This window comes from Mus pahari, chromosome 1, assembly GCF_900095145.1.
Source record: "Mus pahari chromosome 1, PAHARI_EIJ_v1.1, whole genome shotgun sequence".
NCBI lineage: Eukaryota > Metazoa > Chordata > Mammalia > Rodentia > Muridae > Mus > Mus pahari.
In genome coordinates this window covers 53,691,908-53,707,899 of record NC_034590.1, presented here as the reverse complement: position 1 = coordinate 53,707,899, position 15,992 = coordinate 53,691,908, and the positions used below count along the sequence as shown (strand labels likewise).

At 46.4% G+C, this 15,992-nt stretch overlaps 1 protein-coding gene across 4 annotated transcripts in view; it reads right to left on the bottom strand.

Moving 5' to 3' along the window:
- Sh3gl3 (SH3 domain containing GRB2 like 3, endophilin A3) overlaps positions 1-15,488 on the bottom strand; it is a 118,945-nt gene extending 103,457 nt beyond the window's left edge. Inside the window, exon 1 of one of the 4 annotated variants that reach the window (XM_021203475.2) lies at positions 15,259-15,488. Coding sequence is in view for 1 of the 4 variants with exons in the window: in XM_021203469.2 (XP_021059128.1) it covers positions 15,259-15,303 (45 nt within the window). In the remaining 3 variants the exon portion in view is untranslated. Of the gene's footprint in view, positions 1-11,541; positions 11,562-14,961; positions 14,985-15,258 lie in introns of those variants that run through there. The other 3 variants (XM_021203469.2, XM_029539416.1, XM_029539406.1) reach the window with 3 other exon arrangements.
- Between the last annotated feature and the right edge of the window lie 504 nt (positions 15,489-15,992).

Here is a 15,992-nt window from a genome sequence, read left to right as displayed (position 1 = left end):
ATTTATATCTACAGACTTCAAAGGAACAGAAAGATAAAATAATAGCGTAAAAGTAAAAGGACTGAAGTGGATTTTCAAAAAGATAAAAAAGGAAATGTTGACAAAGATATGGAGAAAGGGACTCTTGCGGGTCTTCTGTAGGGATGGAATAATTCAGCCATTGTGGAGACCGCTGTGGAAGTCCCTCTGTGGAGGTCCCTCTGTGGCACCTTCCAGCAGGCCACTGCAGGTACAAAGGTGCACTTTGGGTGCAAAGGGACTGAAATCAGCACACTGAGGAGCCAACAGAAGTCCTGTATTTACTGAACTCTGTTCACAAGGGCCAGACAGGAGTCAGCTTACATGTCCAGTCAGAGAACAATGGAGAAAGAAAATGTGGTACAGACACCACCCCATAGAATACACTGCCACCCTAAGAGGTGAGACTTGTTGCCCTCTGTGACAGCATGCATAGATCTCAATGACATCATGCTAAGAGAAAGAAGCCAGGCACATAAGGCAAACACTGTATTGTATAAAGTCATTTGTAAGATGAATCTGAAATCACTTATCTCAGGCTGAGACAAGAGAATTGTGGTTACCAGACACTTGGCAGAGGGGAAGGGAAGAAGTGGATCAATGGGTGCCAAGTTGGTGTTTAATAGGAAGAATATGGCTTGGGTGTTCTGAGGCCCATGGGGTGAATATAATTAGCACCAATATTTTATCTCAAACACTTAGAAGACAGGAATTCGAGTGAGTTCACCTTGAAGAAATGACGGGAAAGTAGGGGATGCTTTCTTTGAGCTGATCCCTACCCAGGGGATACGTAAATCAAAGAACAGAGTTCATCCCTCCCACTTTCCCACCCCATCTCTCACAATACTCAGCTATCCATGTAGTACAAAACACAAGCAAGTGAACATCGTGGGTCCCAGTGAAACTTTATCAATGGACACAAAAAAATTGAATTTCATGGAACTATCATGGGTCTCTCAATACTGTTATTCTGTTTTTCAACCATTAAAAGAAAGGGGAAAGGTCATTCTGGGTTGAAGGGCTGTGCAAATGAGCAGGCAACAGTCTTATTGGAACCTCTTCAGTAGTGTACAGAGAGCAGACAGGTGGCGTCTGACTCAGGTGACCTGACATTTGTTCATTTGTTCGAGGAATCAGCACAGCAGGGAAGAGGCCAGCAGAGAGCTCTGACACACGCTCCTGTGTCCTGCGCTGGCTTTGAAGCCATGCAGGCTTTTCCCAAGTCCTGGAATGACGCTTCCCAGCTATGTGACCTTGAGTGGGTTCTAGGTAACCCTGTCATGCTATCATTCCCTGTCCTACAGGGGGAGGGCCACCAAGCGCCATTCTGATACAGTTATTGTAAGGATTTAAGGAGACTCTGCAGCTTCTGGATGATTCTGCACAGAAGTTTTGCAAAATTAGACTAATTAGTGCAATCATGAAAACCCATGCAATGGTTGGGTCACTGCAAAACATTTTTCTTGAATAAGTAGTTTGGTTTTTTTTTTTTTTTTTGACTCCTACTTCTTCACTTATAAAAAGCCGATCTCAAAAGAAATTAAATGTCCACATTATACATAAAACTGAAAAAGAAAAAAAATGTGAATTTTCATTCTGGCACAATATGTGAGGGCTCAACTAGCACCCTGTGGTTTTTCTAAGAGGTATTCACTCAGCCTGAAGGAAGAACACACACAGAAACAGTCGCAAGTCACATAACAAGCCTGTCTGAAGGCCTCTCTGTGAGAGGCAGCTTATGAGGTCTGGAAGGAAAGTCTGAGATGAATTCTCTATAACAAACGTTGTCATTATCCACCAGGCTGGGGTGATAGGGGACAGCGGGGAATCACAGATTTGGGGACAAAAAGAGAATGACTACAAAGTGACAGTTAAGCTAAACCTTGGCTTTTGCCAAGCAGAAGTAACTGCACAGGCAAAGGCATGAATGGGCTCGGGGCTTCTAGAGGATGAAGTTGGGGTGGAGCTGGTGTAGGCATGAGTGCTAGCCAAGGAGAGGGTGGCTACAAACAGTTAGAAATGTGCCCAGATGTGAAACCAGAGTGTCCACCCAGGCCACGGAGGCAAACCCTGGGGGCGGATGGAAGAACATATCAAATGGACTTTAATGGCAACAGAGCACAGTGTTCTTAGACAGGAGCCATGTGGCTGAGACACTGGGGTGTTCTGTAGGGGATGGGCGGATGTGTGGGGGATGGGCGGGTTGTGGGGGATGGACCAGTGTAGGGGGGAGGACTACTCAGCTAGGCAGCACCCACGTGGGCCAGAGCAAGTGATAGTGAGGAATCAGGGTGACAACTGGAAGGAGAAGCTACACAAACAACCAAGAAGGAAGAATATTGTAGATTCTAGACAAGATCGATAGTGCGGTCTGCAGGTCTCTAATGACTGCTTAGGGGAAAAAGCTGCTAGTTTCAAAGCCAAGAACAGTCAAGAGGCAGGGAAGAAAGTAAAGGTGGCATGGATGACCACACACACCATCTCCCAAGGACGCAGATAAGCAGGAGAGAATGGCTCCATGCACTGTGACGTCAAATGCTCACCAAGTTATTTATTTCCATACGCCCCATGGGGGTCAACTGCAAACTTGGGGCAAGGGGTGAAATGCACACTAGTTCATGGGTTCTGATCCGGCTCTTTTTAAAAGCAACTGTGAACACAAAAACCACAGTGGAAAGAGGTTTTCTCTGTCCCTGGGAAGACTAACTCACTGGCCTGTGTTCTTTTGTCCCTAGAAATCACATGCTCTTGATAACAAGGAACATCAGCAGAGGGAGAACCCTTTGCAGAGATGAGAAAGCTTTGTGAACTCCAGAATGACCCTTGACCTGGCTCACTGGATACATTTAAGGGTCAAAGGAAGGAAGTGTTAGTCCTGGCACTCCCTGAACTTTAGTCAAGTCTCTTACCTGCCATCATTTATTAAAACTATGAGAATCGTTGTAACGGACAGCTGTGAAGACTGAATTTGTCACTACCTACTATAGTCAGCATAAACAAAAGGCACTCAATAAATGAACCCCGGGAATGATTTCAGATATTGGTCCCATAATGCTCCTAATTCTAGATAAGGGCTTCAAACCCCAGGGAAAATTAAAGTTACTCTCCAAAAGTCACACTTATGTGTCCTCACTCTTCCAAGACACCTACTTTCCCACACTGTGAGTCAGAATGTCCCCCTGGTGTTCTATGCCCCGCCCCTCACAATGAACTTCAAAGCTCTTAGCCCATTCGGTAATGTGGTCCTCACAGGCAGCTGGTAGGTCAATTAGTAACCCCTTTCCAGATGCGCCAAACATCCCTCATAGCCCTGTAAGCACAAGAAGCCTTTAAATATAGCCTGGCAGCCTATGAGGCCCAAGCTCTCCATGACATTAACAGAAGAGAACTGGGTGATGGATACATTTGGTTCAACAATGCCTAGCCAGGGGCAAAGGAAAAAAACAAGGAAAGAGGAAAGCCCTCTGTATTCCCAGTGGCCCTATCTCCATTTCTTCAGAGCCCACTGGGCCTCCATCCCCAGCAGAACAGCAAAACAAGTGGATGTGGCGATGCCGTGGTGTTGGAGACATCCATCCTTGCTGTCCACGAGACAGCATCACCCCTACTCAAAGATGCACAGCTGTCAGACCAAGCACGAATCTTAAAAAGCAATTGCTATGGCTTCTATGGGTTATGTCCATGATGCCTCTTCACAGAAAAAGCCTTGGTTCTAAAACACCAATGTGAAATGTAGGAATCCAGCAGGGATCATGTTCAAGAATGGAGGTTAATTTCCTTTTACCAAATTTTATGAGTCACATGAAACTAAGTTCTGTTAAACGTATGTCACTTTCACTTCTGAGGCATAACCACGTTCAAAGGACCGACCACACAGGGCAGCCTTAGATCTGCCCTAAGAGAAACTACCTACCCTTGCATCCTGTCTCAAAATGTCCCTAAACAGGTCACTATGAGTAAGGTCTTACTGAGTCCTATTTCATGTCCTGCTCGCTTTTGCACATCTCGGGGAGGCTGCCCACTCTTGTCAAAGCTGGTCTCCCACTGTTGCGCCCACTCACGACTGTCAGGTCCACAGGCTCCTTTCCTGATCATGTCACAGTCTTTGACAGATGCCACCAAGCTCTTCACACAAGCAGAGGCTCAACGAGTTTTCTAGGAACATCCCACAGAAGGCCAAGAGCCGTCTATCTCTGCAGGGACCTATTTTAGCTCCTGAGCAAAAGTACTGCCAACGCCATCTACCCAAACCTGACAAGAAAGCACTTTGTGCATAAACGACTCAAAGCCACTCTTGTCCTCAAGGCTGAATGAAGGACTGGCCCCAAGCACATGACACTGGGCAGCAATAGTTCATCACTATCTTTTAGCACCCACAGCTTTTTAGAAGTTTAATTACTAGGACATCTTATATAAAAATTAAGACTTTGAAGACCCCTATCCCCAAATGAGGAAGACCTCAGCAAATTGTAGCCTAGAAGAATCAGAAGTACGCTCTGGATGCTCATGCAACACCAGCTGACAGCTTCCTGAGTACCCACTGTGTGCCAGGCTCCTGTGACACTTGAAAACAGCTTCCTGAGTACCCACTGTGTGCCAGGCTCCTGCAACACCAGCTGACAGCTTCCTGAGTACCCACTGTGTGCCAGGCTCCTGCGACACCAGCTGAGAGCTTCCTGAGTACCACTGTCAGGCAAGGGAGGCTTAGGACACAATAAGGAGTAAACAGGACAAGAAATGATCCAACAAGGAGGACATAAAATCAGATGACACCAACAAGGAGGACTTAAAATCAGATGACATGAAGGACTTCTGTTTCATAAAGATGGAGTAGATGTACTTTCCAAACTCCTCCCAGTGACTATAACTAAAGCTCTGGGCACTGTCTACAGCTCAAACATGAGATGACTCAAAGAGAAGACAAGAAATACACAGGTCAAAGACACTGAACATACCTGCCCCCTTCAGAGGAGGAGGAGGAGGCCTGTTCTCTCATAGCCATAGAGCAAACAAGTGTCCAGCTAGAGAGGCAGACAACTCTTACAGTGTAACTCTTCCTTAGGGCCACACCACATAGAAAGAGAAGAAAGATAAAGATAAATATAAATGATAGGTGGATGATGGGTAGGTAGTTAGGTAGATAGATGATAAGTAGGTAGTTAGAGAGATAGATGTTAAATAGATAACAGAGATGATAGATAGATAGACAGATAGATAGACAGATAGATATTAGATAAGTGGGTGGATGGATAGACAGACACACCCATGGACCCACAATTGACAATTCCTCAGTGAAGGATGAGGGGAAGACTAGACATCCACCTTTGGCCAAATGTAATGAGTTGACTTATTTATCCCTGTCCCCTCTTGTGCACAGGGTGGTGTCAGTGTAAACAACTGATATTGTCATCCTCAACATGGTAAAAACCTGCCTTCCTCACCTTAGTATCAGTAAAGGCCATTTGGGGGACTCAACTTCCGTTTCTAGTGCTGGCATGAGGTTCCCGCCCTCCTGTCCAGAGGAGTAGGTCACATAGACTGAGTAGAGCATCAGTTCATCCATCCTGACCAGGGTAATGAGGCCATCCATCCCTTCCACAGTGCAGGGTGAGACCAGGTGGGGAGCAGTGACAAAGTATCCCCACCCTCCCAGACAGAGGCCTAAGGGAGGACCATCAGGAGGGGCATCAGAGGGGCATCAGGAGCCCCAGGCCTTCAGCAACCAAGAGGTCTTCCTATTTCTAAAGCCAGCAGAGTCCTGGACAGGAACCTGGGCCGCCTTCTGCATAGAAGGAACATGGCAGTGACATTCCCTTCCTGACCACAGCAGTGTCAAATACAACCAATAAATTACAGCCATCTGAGTAGGAGCCAGAGTCTTGTAATAGCCAAATCCTCAGATTTCGATATCTTAGAAAATCACTCATCCCAAAAGCCAAGGAAGTTCAAGTTGAATGAGGAAAGACAATCACTAGACACCAACACCAGGATGACAGAAACATTACAATTACAGCATCAATGCTTAAAGGGGCACGGGCAATTGTCGAACACTTGGAACAAGTGGACAAAGAAGAAATCTCAGCAAAGATGTGTATGTATAGATGACATAAACAAGATGCGAGTACTGAAAATTCTAAAGTCAGAATGTAAAACTGTGTATGAAGGAAACAAATGAAGTATGAGCTGAGAGACAGGGTGATACAAATTCCCCAACCTGAACAACAGACAGGAAATAAGCTGGGAGAAAAGAAGTCAGCCCCAGGGACATGGAAGATGATAACAAAACATTCAATATTCATGTCATTGGAGCCCCAGAAGAAAAGGAGAAAGGGAACAGGGCTGTTAAACTCTCAAAGATGGCAAGTGAAAATTCCAAATTTGGCAGAAGACATAGCCCACTGACTCAACAAGCCAAGTAAACAGCCAACAGAATAAAGATGAAGCCTGCATCAAAACACACTATGATCAAACATCTTAAAGAAACCAAAAACATCTTGAAAGCAGAGACAGAAATGACACCTAAGTGACTCAAACTATACCAGATCAGAACTCAGTCAAGAGATTAACTTGACACCAAGTTGATACCAAGAATGAAAAGTGTTCACTCATCCTTAGCCACCAGGGAAATGCAGATAAAGCCTACAGTTAGTTTCTGCCCTGTCCTACTCAGAATGGCTATTGTCAAGAAAAGAAATGACCACAAGTGCTGATGAAGGTGTGAAGAGATGGGCCAGGGAGGAGAACCCTTACACATCATTTGTGGGTGTGTAAATTGGTCCAGGTACTATACATATCACTATGAAGGCTCCTCAACAAAACTTAAACTGACCTTCTATAGGATCCAAATATACTGTTGCCAGGTCTATATTCACAAAGGACTCTGGGTTCATATGCCACAAGAATATCTGCACAGAACCAGTCTAGGTATCTAATGACAGAAGACTGAAAACAGGAAATGTGATACACACATCCCGTGGGGGTTTTATTCAGCCACATAAGAAATAAAATAAAATTATTCCATTTTCAGGAAAGTAAGTAGAGCTAGAGATACTCGTGTTAAGGTAGACAGAAAAAAAAGCAAATTTCTCTTCCTATACAAGTCTAAAGCTAGACTTAAAGAGACATGAAAGCAGAAGGATCATTTGGGGGAAGGGAAGGTACTAACAGGAGGGAAGATGGGGGAAACAATTAAAACCCATTCTGTATGTGTATGAGAAATCTCACAATGAAATCCATCCGTTTTATACAGTTAATATATAAAAATGTCAAGAAAATGAAAAATAAAACAGCTCTGAGGCAGGAACAACAGGGCATCGGCTCTCAGGACTGGGAGAGGAGGTGCAGAGATGCTCCCCGGTGCAGAGATGCTCCCCCAGCAGTGGGAGCTGAGCTTTCAGAGCAACACACAGCAGCCACATGAGAAGTCGGACCCGCAGCTCCCTTGTTTGGCAACAGAAAGTGTGCTGGCTGTTTGTGGCTGGCTAAAGTCTTGGCACTATACTCTGGGATGGATTTGGTGTGAGTTGTGGGAATTCAGAGCGCAGCCTCAGCTGATGGTTTCCTGCTTATTTAATTTCACATCATGGAAGTCAGAAGAAAGTGCTACAACACTTTCCAGGAGCAGAAAGAAAAGAATCACCACTGCAGGTCATCCATCCGCAGCAAAAACCCTGCAGCAGTACAGGAAAAATGAAAGCCGTTCCCAGATCAAAGAAAAGCAAGAGCTTGCCACCAGCCCCATACACTGACAGAATGGCTGAAAAATAAGTTCTCTAAACAAGAGAGGAAATAATAAAAGGAAACGTGGAACCTCAGAAAGGAAGACAGACCTCGGTAAGCAAAAAAACTGCTTCTCCTCTTGAGATTTTTAAATGACTTTGATGGTTAAAGAACAAATTATAACAGTGCTTCATGTGCTCCTTGTGAGGAGGGGATGTAATTAAAGTAATTATACTGCAAATCAGGAAGAGACGGGAAATAAAGGGAAGGAATATATTCATTTTAACTGTTAAAATGACAGTATTGGTATACTGTGATGAGTTGTTTACATTTATAATAGCCATTACCAATCTATACAAAAATATCCATATGAAAACACCACAAAGAATTTAAATAATCTTTAACACAGTGAAAGGGGAAGTTAAAAAGAAAATAAATTCAAAACAGAGCCAACAAATAAAAATAAGTAAAATGGCAGCCTTTAGTCAAAACATGTAAATAATCACATTAAATGTAAATGGCCTAAATATAACACTTAAAGAACAGACTGGAGGAGCATATTAATGAAGCATGACAGTTAGGGTTTGAATTTGAATGTTCCCCTCAGTTTTAGATACTTTACCCCCAAATTGCAGTGTGTTTGGAAGGCTATGGCAACTGTAGGAAGTCAGGCCAGGCTGGTACAAGTGGGTCACTGGGGGCTTTGCCTTTGAAAGTGCCATTCATCTAGGGTTCTGGACCTGCTCCTGGCGAGCACCATGTGAGCGTCTGCCTTCCACGGCTTCTACCGCTACAGAAGGGACCATGCTGACCACCATGCTTGTCTCCTATGATGAACTGAACTCCCTCTGAAACTGTGAGTCAAAGATTAACCTTTCCTTCCTTGAATAGTCTCTACTGGTTGTTTTGCTATGACAAAACAACCAACACAAACTCTGACTGCACTTTGACCAAGCAACATACTTCAAATATTGGATTATAGGCAGGCTGAAATCAAAGCAAAGCTGATTAGTTAAATTAATATCAGACAGACATAAGAGCAAAGAAACTAGCAGAGTGAAAACTGACATTTTAAGTTTGCTTTATTTTTATATTCACATAGAAGCCAATGAAGACATGTCACTAGACTAACATGGCATATATTAACTGAACATATTCATGGAGTTTATATGGTATTTCAGTAGATACAGCATGAACATGCTTTTCTATTTCACTTAACAAAATACACTACAGTTACAACTTTTTTTTTTACTACAGCTGACAGGGTTTTGTTTCTTCTTTGTGGTTGTATAATAATCCATTGTGAGTCACATTTCCTTTATTCATCCACACACTGAGAAGTACCTAGGTTGAGTCTGCAGCTCTTGTGACTAACTCCACAATAAACACAGATGTGCGAGTGACTCTTAAGCACACTGTTTTTGCTTCCTTTGGTTATACACCCAGAAGGGGATAACATAAGAGTTCCACACTGTTCTCTACAGTGGCTTTTAAAAAATATATTCCCACCAACAGGTAACTTCCTGTCTTCTCCAGCATTTTCAGTCTTTTGCTCTCTCGAGCTGTATCTTTGGAAGAGCATCCTGGCACTGTGAGTGAACAGATGTACGTAGGAGGGCAGACACAGAGGTCTAACGATGTGTTAGGAAGCTACCGCAGCCAGGGGGAGTGGGAGTGGGCAGGGAAAGTGACCAGAGCAGGTCAGCCGATCAGCATCAGCAGAGACGGAGAACAGCCATTAAATTAAGGCTACACTTTCAGAGCAGCCAGGAGGAAGAGCGCATTAAAGAGACAGAGCAGACATCTGAGATCACCAGTAGAAAAGGGCAAGAGAACACAGACAAAAGTTCCCGTTTACCCATCTCAACCCTGATATGAGAGGAAGGTAGCGCTGATTTATGTCTGACCAGATTTACAATGTTGAGATTCATCACATGACACACTACAGTATTTAAATGTGGGCAAGCCTCCTCGAAAGAGTGCAAGTCTAGAAAACAGGACCCAAAGCACAGGCGCGGAGCAGTGCTGTGCAGTCGAGGGATGAGGAGCTATTAACGGAGACTGGAGGATCAGCTGGCCGGTTGAACTTGGAAGAAATCTGGCAGGTGCTATCCTCAGGCAATGAGTCAAATGCTACACAGAGTCCCAATGTGGAAGTGGCTATCAGACTGAAGGACACTTAAGACGGAAACATGCACAGCCTCAAAGCACAGGAGACAACTCAGTTGGAATGGCCTGAAAAGAAAGTGTGCGACAGAAACCAAGAGAGAGTGTATGTACCTGCTGATAAGACAGAGGGGATACAAAGAGAGGCCAGGGAGGGGCTCGGCCAAAGGAGGATTTTCTCTTTTTTTGAGATAGGAGAACTCATATCTACATGTTGATAAGAATGACTCCAGAGAAAAGAAATGTCAAGAGAGGTTCAGCTACAGGACCAAAGCCTCTTCTACAACGAAAATGACAGGTTTGGGAGACACTGTGAAGCAACTAGCCACCTGTATTTTGTTCCTTGTTACACCAAGAGACGTAGAAAAACACCCACACATGAGCAAACAGGACCTCTGGACGACTGAAGCGTGGCCCAGAGCAGAGACGGGAATGAGGAGCTCTGACTCACCTATCAGATTCACCAGGGAGGACCCAAGTCACATCGCCTGAAACAGCTACAGCTCTGCTACCGACTGACTGACTGGCAGAGAGCAAACCAGGAAAGCAACAAGAGTCATCACTGAAGAGAGGGGTCTTCCGGGACCATGCAAGGTGGCGCAGGCCTATAACCCCAGCACTGTGGAGGTTAAGGTCAGAAGTTCAAGGTCATCCTCATCTATATAAAGAATTAGGGACCACACTGGGTTGCATGAAACTGAAAAGGAAAGAGAAGCTGGAACTGGGTAAACGACGCCACCATGAGTGGCCTGGAGGCTTGGAGGCGGGCTCGGCAGTCTGCCTGTGAGGAGCTGGGCAGCTACAAGGGAAGGGCCAACGAGAGGCTGCTTCAGAGGGGCACCAAGAGCAGGAGTCTAAAGGCAGCTCCAGGATGAACCCCTCCCAGTCCATGCACTTCCCGGTGTCAGAACGCAGAGGTGCACACGATCTACCTGCCCACACTCTGATGAGTTCCAACATCCACGATATGTTTACCTGCCACTTAGCTGAATAAAGTATTCTATCCATTCTGTCTACTAAGGACTTTATTTTCTGGGTCATCCTGTCCCCACACGGCACACACGCCTCCACATACTTAGCGTTGGAAAATACAATTGCATTCAACACACTTAATAAAACTAAAAAGCTCATCTAGCCAGGGAGAAACCCTGATTCCCAGTGTGCTTTAAAGTAAGATCCCAAAGGACACGTAGGAAATGTAAAGCATGTTTGAGTTACATTGGATCTTTCAGTTATTTAAAAACAAACAAACAAAAACCTCCTAATCAATTTGGTTTGGACATCTTCTCTAGGACCCTGATTTATGGACTAATTTGTCAAACAGTCTGTGTGAAGAGACAGCAAGAATATCTTGTCTTTAATATATTTTCCAATGCATCTAAGAGAAAAATAAATCATTATGGATTTTGCAAAGTGCATTTTTATCTTTTTCTCTAATGAGAAAGTGAAACAAAAGACATTCATTGTCTCCCTAGAGCAGCTTATCACTCACCAGGGCCATCTTCCCCTGAAGCATTTGCCCATAAAGGGCCAGCCTGCACAGGCAGTGTCTGCAGGGGGATATGTAAGGGACATACGGACCCAATGGACATTCAGCCTTTTTGAACTTGATGCATTAAAAGAGAAAGAATGCGTTACCAAAAAGCTAAGTTAAAGGCTTCCTCATCTCCTACGATGTTGTTAGGTCATGTCACAATAAAAGCACAAAGAAGTAAATTCAACATGGGGCCATCCTGGTTCCTGGACTTTCATGGGAAGTGACCCAAGTCCCTGGGAAGTCAGAGAGTCCTGGAATGAAAAGAACATGGCTGTTAGGAGAGCATCCAGGCCCGAGCACCCAGTCACAGTAGGGTCTGGGCCTCCCTCATCACCAGGGACGGTGTCAAGAGAAAGTACGATGAGATAAAGCACAGCCAATGTGACTCAGTGGATGAGCGCACAGATGCAGGACCAGCGCATCTCTTTATTGCCCATGTGCTGTACTTAGCAAGGGGCAGCTCTGAACTCTGCTTTCCTCTCCACCAGCTCCACTATCATCCCTGCAGAACAACAACTGGTTCTATTTAAAACTTTGGTAAAGAGTTTGAAAAGTGTTTAGTGACAAACTCTGTTCCTCAATGACGGGGAAGGATCGAAAAGGAGGGGCCAGTGGCCAGGACATTCAGTCATTTTACCCTGCCGTGGTCCAGACTCCCTTACTTCTAAAAGGTCCCTATTGTCTTTGTCTGAAACATTTTAAGTAAAATATTTAAGGATTTCAGAACTGAGATACACATACACACAATCTAGATGGATGGATGCTCTCTCTCTCTTATGCATGTGTGTACATGCTTGTGTGTGCATGTGTGGGTGCATATATGCATGTGTGTGTGTGTGTCTGTGTGTGTGTGTGTACTTACAACTCATATACTATGCAACTTATATAAGTGTACAATCAAGGGACTGGAGAGATGGTTCTATGATTAAAAGCTCTCTACTCTTCCAGTGCAGTGGACACAGTACATACAGTGCTCAGTTCTCAGTAATCACACTGGGTGGTTCACAACCACCTAGAACCCTACTAGCTCCAGGGGATCCAGTGCTCCCTTCTGGCCACCTCAGACACCCACACACTACATAGCACACACACGCATCTTTTAAAAATTAAAAGCACATGGTCCAATTATTTTTTAGTATACTCAGAGTTTTGCAGACATTGCGTGATCAAGTTTATCACAGGAACCTGACCACTGAATCCTATCGTTCATCATGCAGAGAGAAAGCCAAGGAGGTCCAGTTGGGTTAAGTCACATTTCCAAGGTTGCAGAACTGGTCATGGCAAGGAGCCAGCCTTGAATCCCTGGGAATTATTAGCCACTGATGTCATTCGGGACTCCCTTTCCCTGCCCCGGGAAAGCTCCAAATGAATTAAAGCCCGCTGTGGAGACGCTGTTGGAGGACATCTGGCATTTTTTATTACTCTGCTCCCTTGTATTAAATTAAACAAAACCTAATTTCTCCAAGCTGGTTGTACTGCACAATTTCTAAGAAAGACTTCTAGAAGTCCAAGGGTGGGGATGAGGCTCAGACAGGAGAGTGTTTGCCTGGCATGTGTGAAGCCCTGGGTTCAGTCCTCAGCTCAGCATAAACTGGGCAGAGTGCTCCCTCTTGTATCCCGGGCCCTGGACGGGTAGAAGTGGGATCCCAGAAGCTTGCAATCTGAGGCTAGGCTGGGCTATGTAAGACCTGGATGTGGGGGAGAGAAGAGCGGGGAGTACGGAAACATCTAGAACAGGTTTGAAACTTATCTGTCAGGTACTTTAACCACACCATGTTGGTAAGTCCAGAGAGAGAGTATGTAATTTCTCTCTGGTCAAATGAAGTATGAACGATTTCAGAGACAGGAAGGGAAGGTGCAGAGCCTAGGTAAGGGGACACCTGCCCCAAGGACAATGGTCACCCCTAGAAGGACTCCTGTTAGCTTGATTTGATGGATGATAAACAATCAAACCAAGTCTCCTGTCACAGTATACTTCCCCAAATCCAATAATGTCCAAGGATTTCAACCACCCGCTCTGTTCCATGGTCAGAAGCCATCCTGAGGTGCCTAAGGACTCAGTCTGTATGATCACAAGACTGCTCCTATATAAAATCCATATCCAAGAAGCGGGGGTGGGGGTGGGGGGTAAGAGAGCACCTCATTTTCTGCTAGGGCTAAGCACGACAATATGACAATCATGGCCAGCAGTTACTCAAGCATGGCCTTGCCCACAGAGCCTCTGGGCCTCCTGGCTGCTCAAGCATTACCAAAGAAGTAGATGCTGACAGCTTACCCACCTTCTGTGACTCAACTGCCCCCTCCCCCATGATCTTGTGATAGCAGTTATTGCTTCTGAACCCACTATTGTCCATTTATTACACATACATTTATGGAGTACTCACTGCTCAGCAATCACTGGGCTAAATAAACACTGTCCAAATGTGGCCAGTGCCCTGGTGAGTGTAGCGCCCCCTAGAGTTTCTCTTTCTATACTACTGTGTGCAACTTTACTACCCTCAGCTCTTCCTTTTTAAAATGTTCATTTTCATTGGAATTTCCCCCAAATCACTACTTAGACACTCCAGAATAAGGTATGCCAATGGCCCAAAGCCCAATGACAACTGAAATATCTCAGACTTTTCTAAGTACTATAAATCCAACAGCGAATCATCATCTCTGATCTCATCCAGCAGGGCCCTCCTCCAGGATTTCTATCATCCTGAATAGCATCACTGTCTGCCCTATGTCCCCTGCTGAGAACAGCCATCACTTAGCTTCCTTGTGGACCAGCTGTGACTTAGGGACTAGCAGTGTCTTTCCGCCTGGAATAGAAAAAAAAAAAAAAGAAGAATTTTCTAAGGCCAGCTGCAATCTCAAGATCGATATGAGGGAAAACCCTGAGTGGGGCATTGCCACCGACGTGGACTTAAGATGCAATGAAGGCCACCTGGGTTTCAGCAAAACTGAGGCTGGGAAGGAAATGGGGGCAGGGCAACAATTCCGCAGGTGCTGGTGAACAGGTTTTACAACGTAGGCTCTACCACTGCTGGAAGAGTATAGTGTTAGAAAGCAAATTTGCTTGTGATACACACACACACACACACACACACTTTCCAGTGTCCCTGTTTCCAGCTCAGAAAGCCCTCCTTCTATAACAGTTCATAGCCACGATCCTTTCTCAAGCTTAATCCCCAAATACCCTGTCTTCACCTCCTGGAAGCTTCCCATGAAGCCCCCACTGAGTCACCTGCCATCCTCTTCCGCGGAGGCGTGTCTAGCTCGGTTTGTTTACGTGTGTGTTTTGGGTCTCCTCATCACACTGTCTCTTTGAGAGCGGGAGCCTGGTGCCAACCCCGAACCAACCCAGTGAAGACGACCGGCAAGTTAAGGACCACAGTGATGAGCCCCAACCCCGGGAAAGCCAAAGCGGAGACTGCCGGGTCCCAGCCAGGGCGCAAGAAGAGCGTCCTGGGGGCGGGGGGTGGGGGTGGGGGTCCCAACGGACAGACGAGAGATTCCGGGGCAGGAGGGAGGCCTACCACGGTCTTGGTCCCAAAGGCTCTCCTCCGGGCGCTCATCCCCAAGCCCACCACCTCCGATCCCTTGCCAGCCTTACTGCTCAGATTTACAACCGCCAGGGCGCAGCGGGAGACCCGAGACTCAAGGGAGGAGGCACCAACACGCGCAGCCCAGAGCGCGCGACCGCTACCCGCCCCCGCGCCCTCCTAAGTGACCAGAAACCCAGCCCGAAGGAAGCCGATGAAGACCCCCGAGTCCATGGCCCGCAACCCCTTGGGGACGCTGCCTCCAGAAACCCCTCGCGCGCGCCTCCCTACCTGGCTGGCTTTGTGGAACTGCTTCTTGAGCCCAGCCACGGACATCGCGGCGGCGCCCCGCCCGGGGGTGGTCTCGGGGCTCCGCCGGGCCACGCGGCCCCGACGCTGAGCGGAGCGGGCACCCCGGGCGGTCCCCGCGCGCCCCACGGCCACGGCCACGGCCACGGCCACGGCGCTGTCACACTGGCACAGGCGCGCGCGCAGATAGCAACACCGTGTTTCGAGGCCCCAACGAAGCCCATTGGTCGAGCCTCGGCAGCATGCAAATGAAGCTGCTGGGACCGCCCACGCTTCATTGTTGCGTGGCGACCAGGAGTTCTTGAGCCAGGAAGAGGACCAGTGAACGGGCTGGCCGTGGGATGTCCCTGAGATGCGGAGAGCCTCTGAAGACTTCTTTTGGACGACTTGGGATGCAGCTGGCTCTGTGATTGTTCTGGATACAAGATCTCTGCTCTTTAGGGACTTGGTGGAAAACCTGCTTTTACTCAGTGGTAGGAATATCTCCCCTCCCCAACCTTCCCCCCCTCCCCCCGAGAGTTTTTAGAGAGACGTGTGTTGTGAGGAAGGAACGCTGGGATGTGCTTCTCAAGGAGAGAAGAAACACTAGAGGAACCGGGAACTGTAGTTAGACGGGAGAAGCCTGCTTGTGGGAAGTTAGGTGTGTTCTTAAGGCACAGTCTGCCTGAGCAGTTTGGGGCTCCCTGGGAGAGAGTAACCTGGTAATTTACTTAATA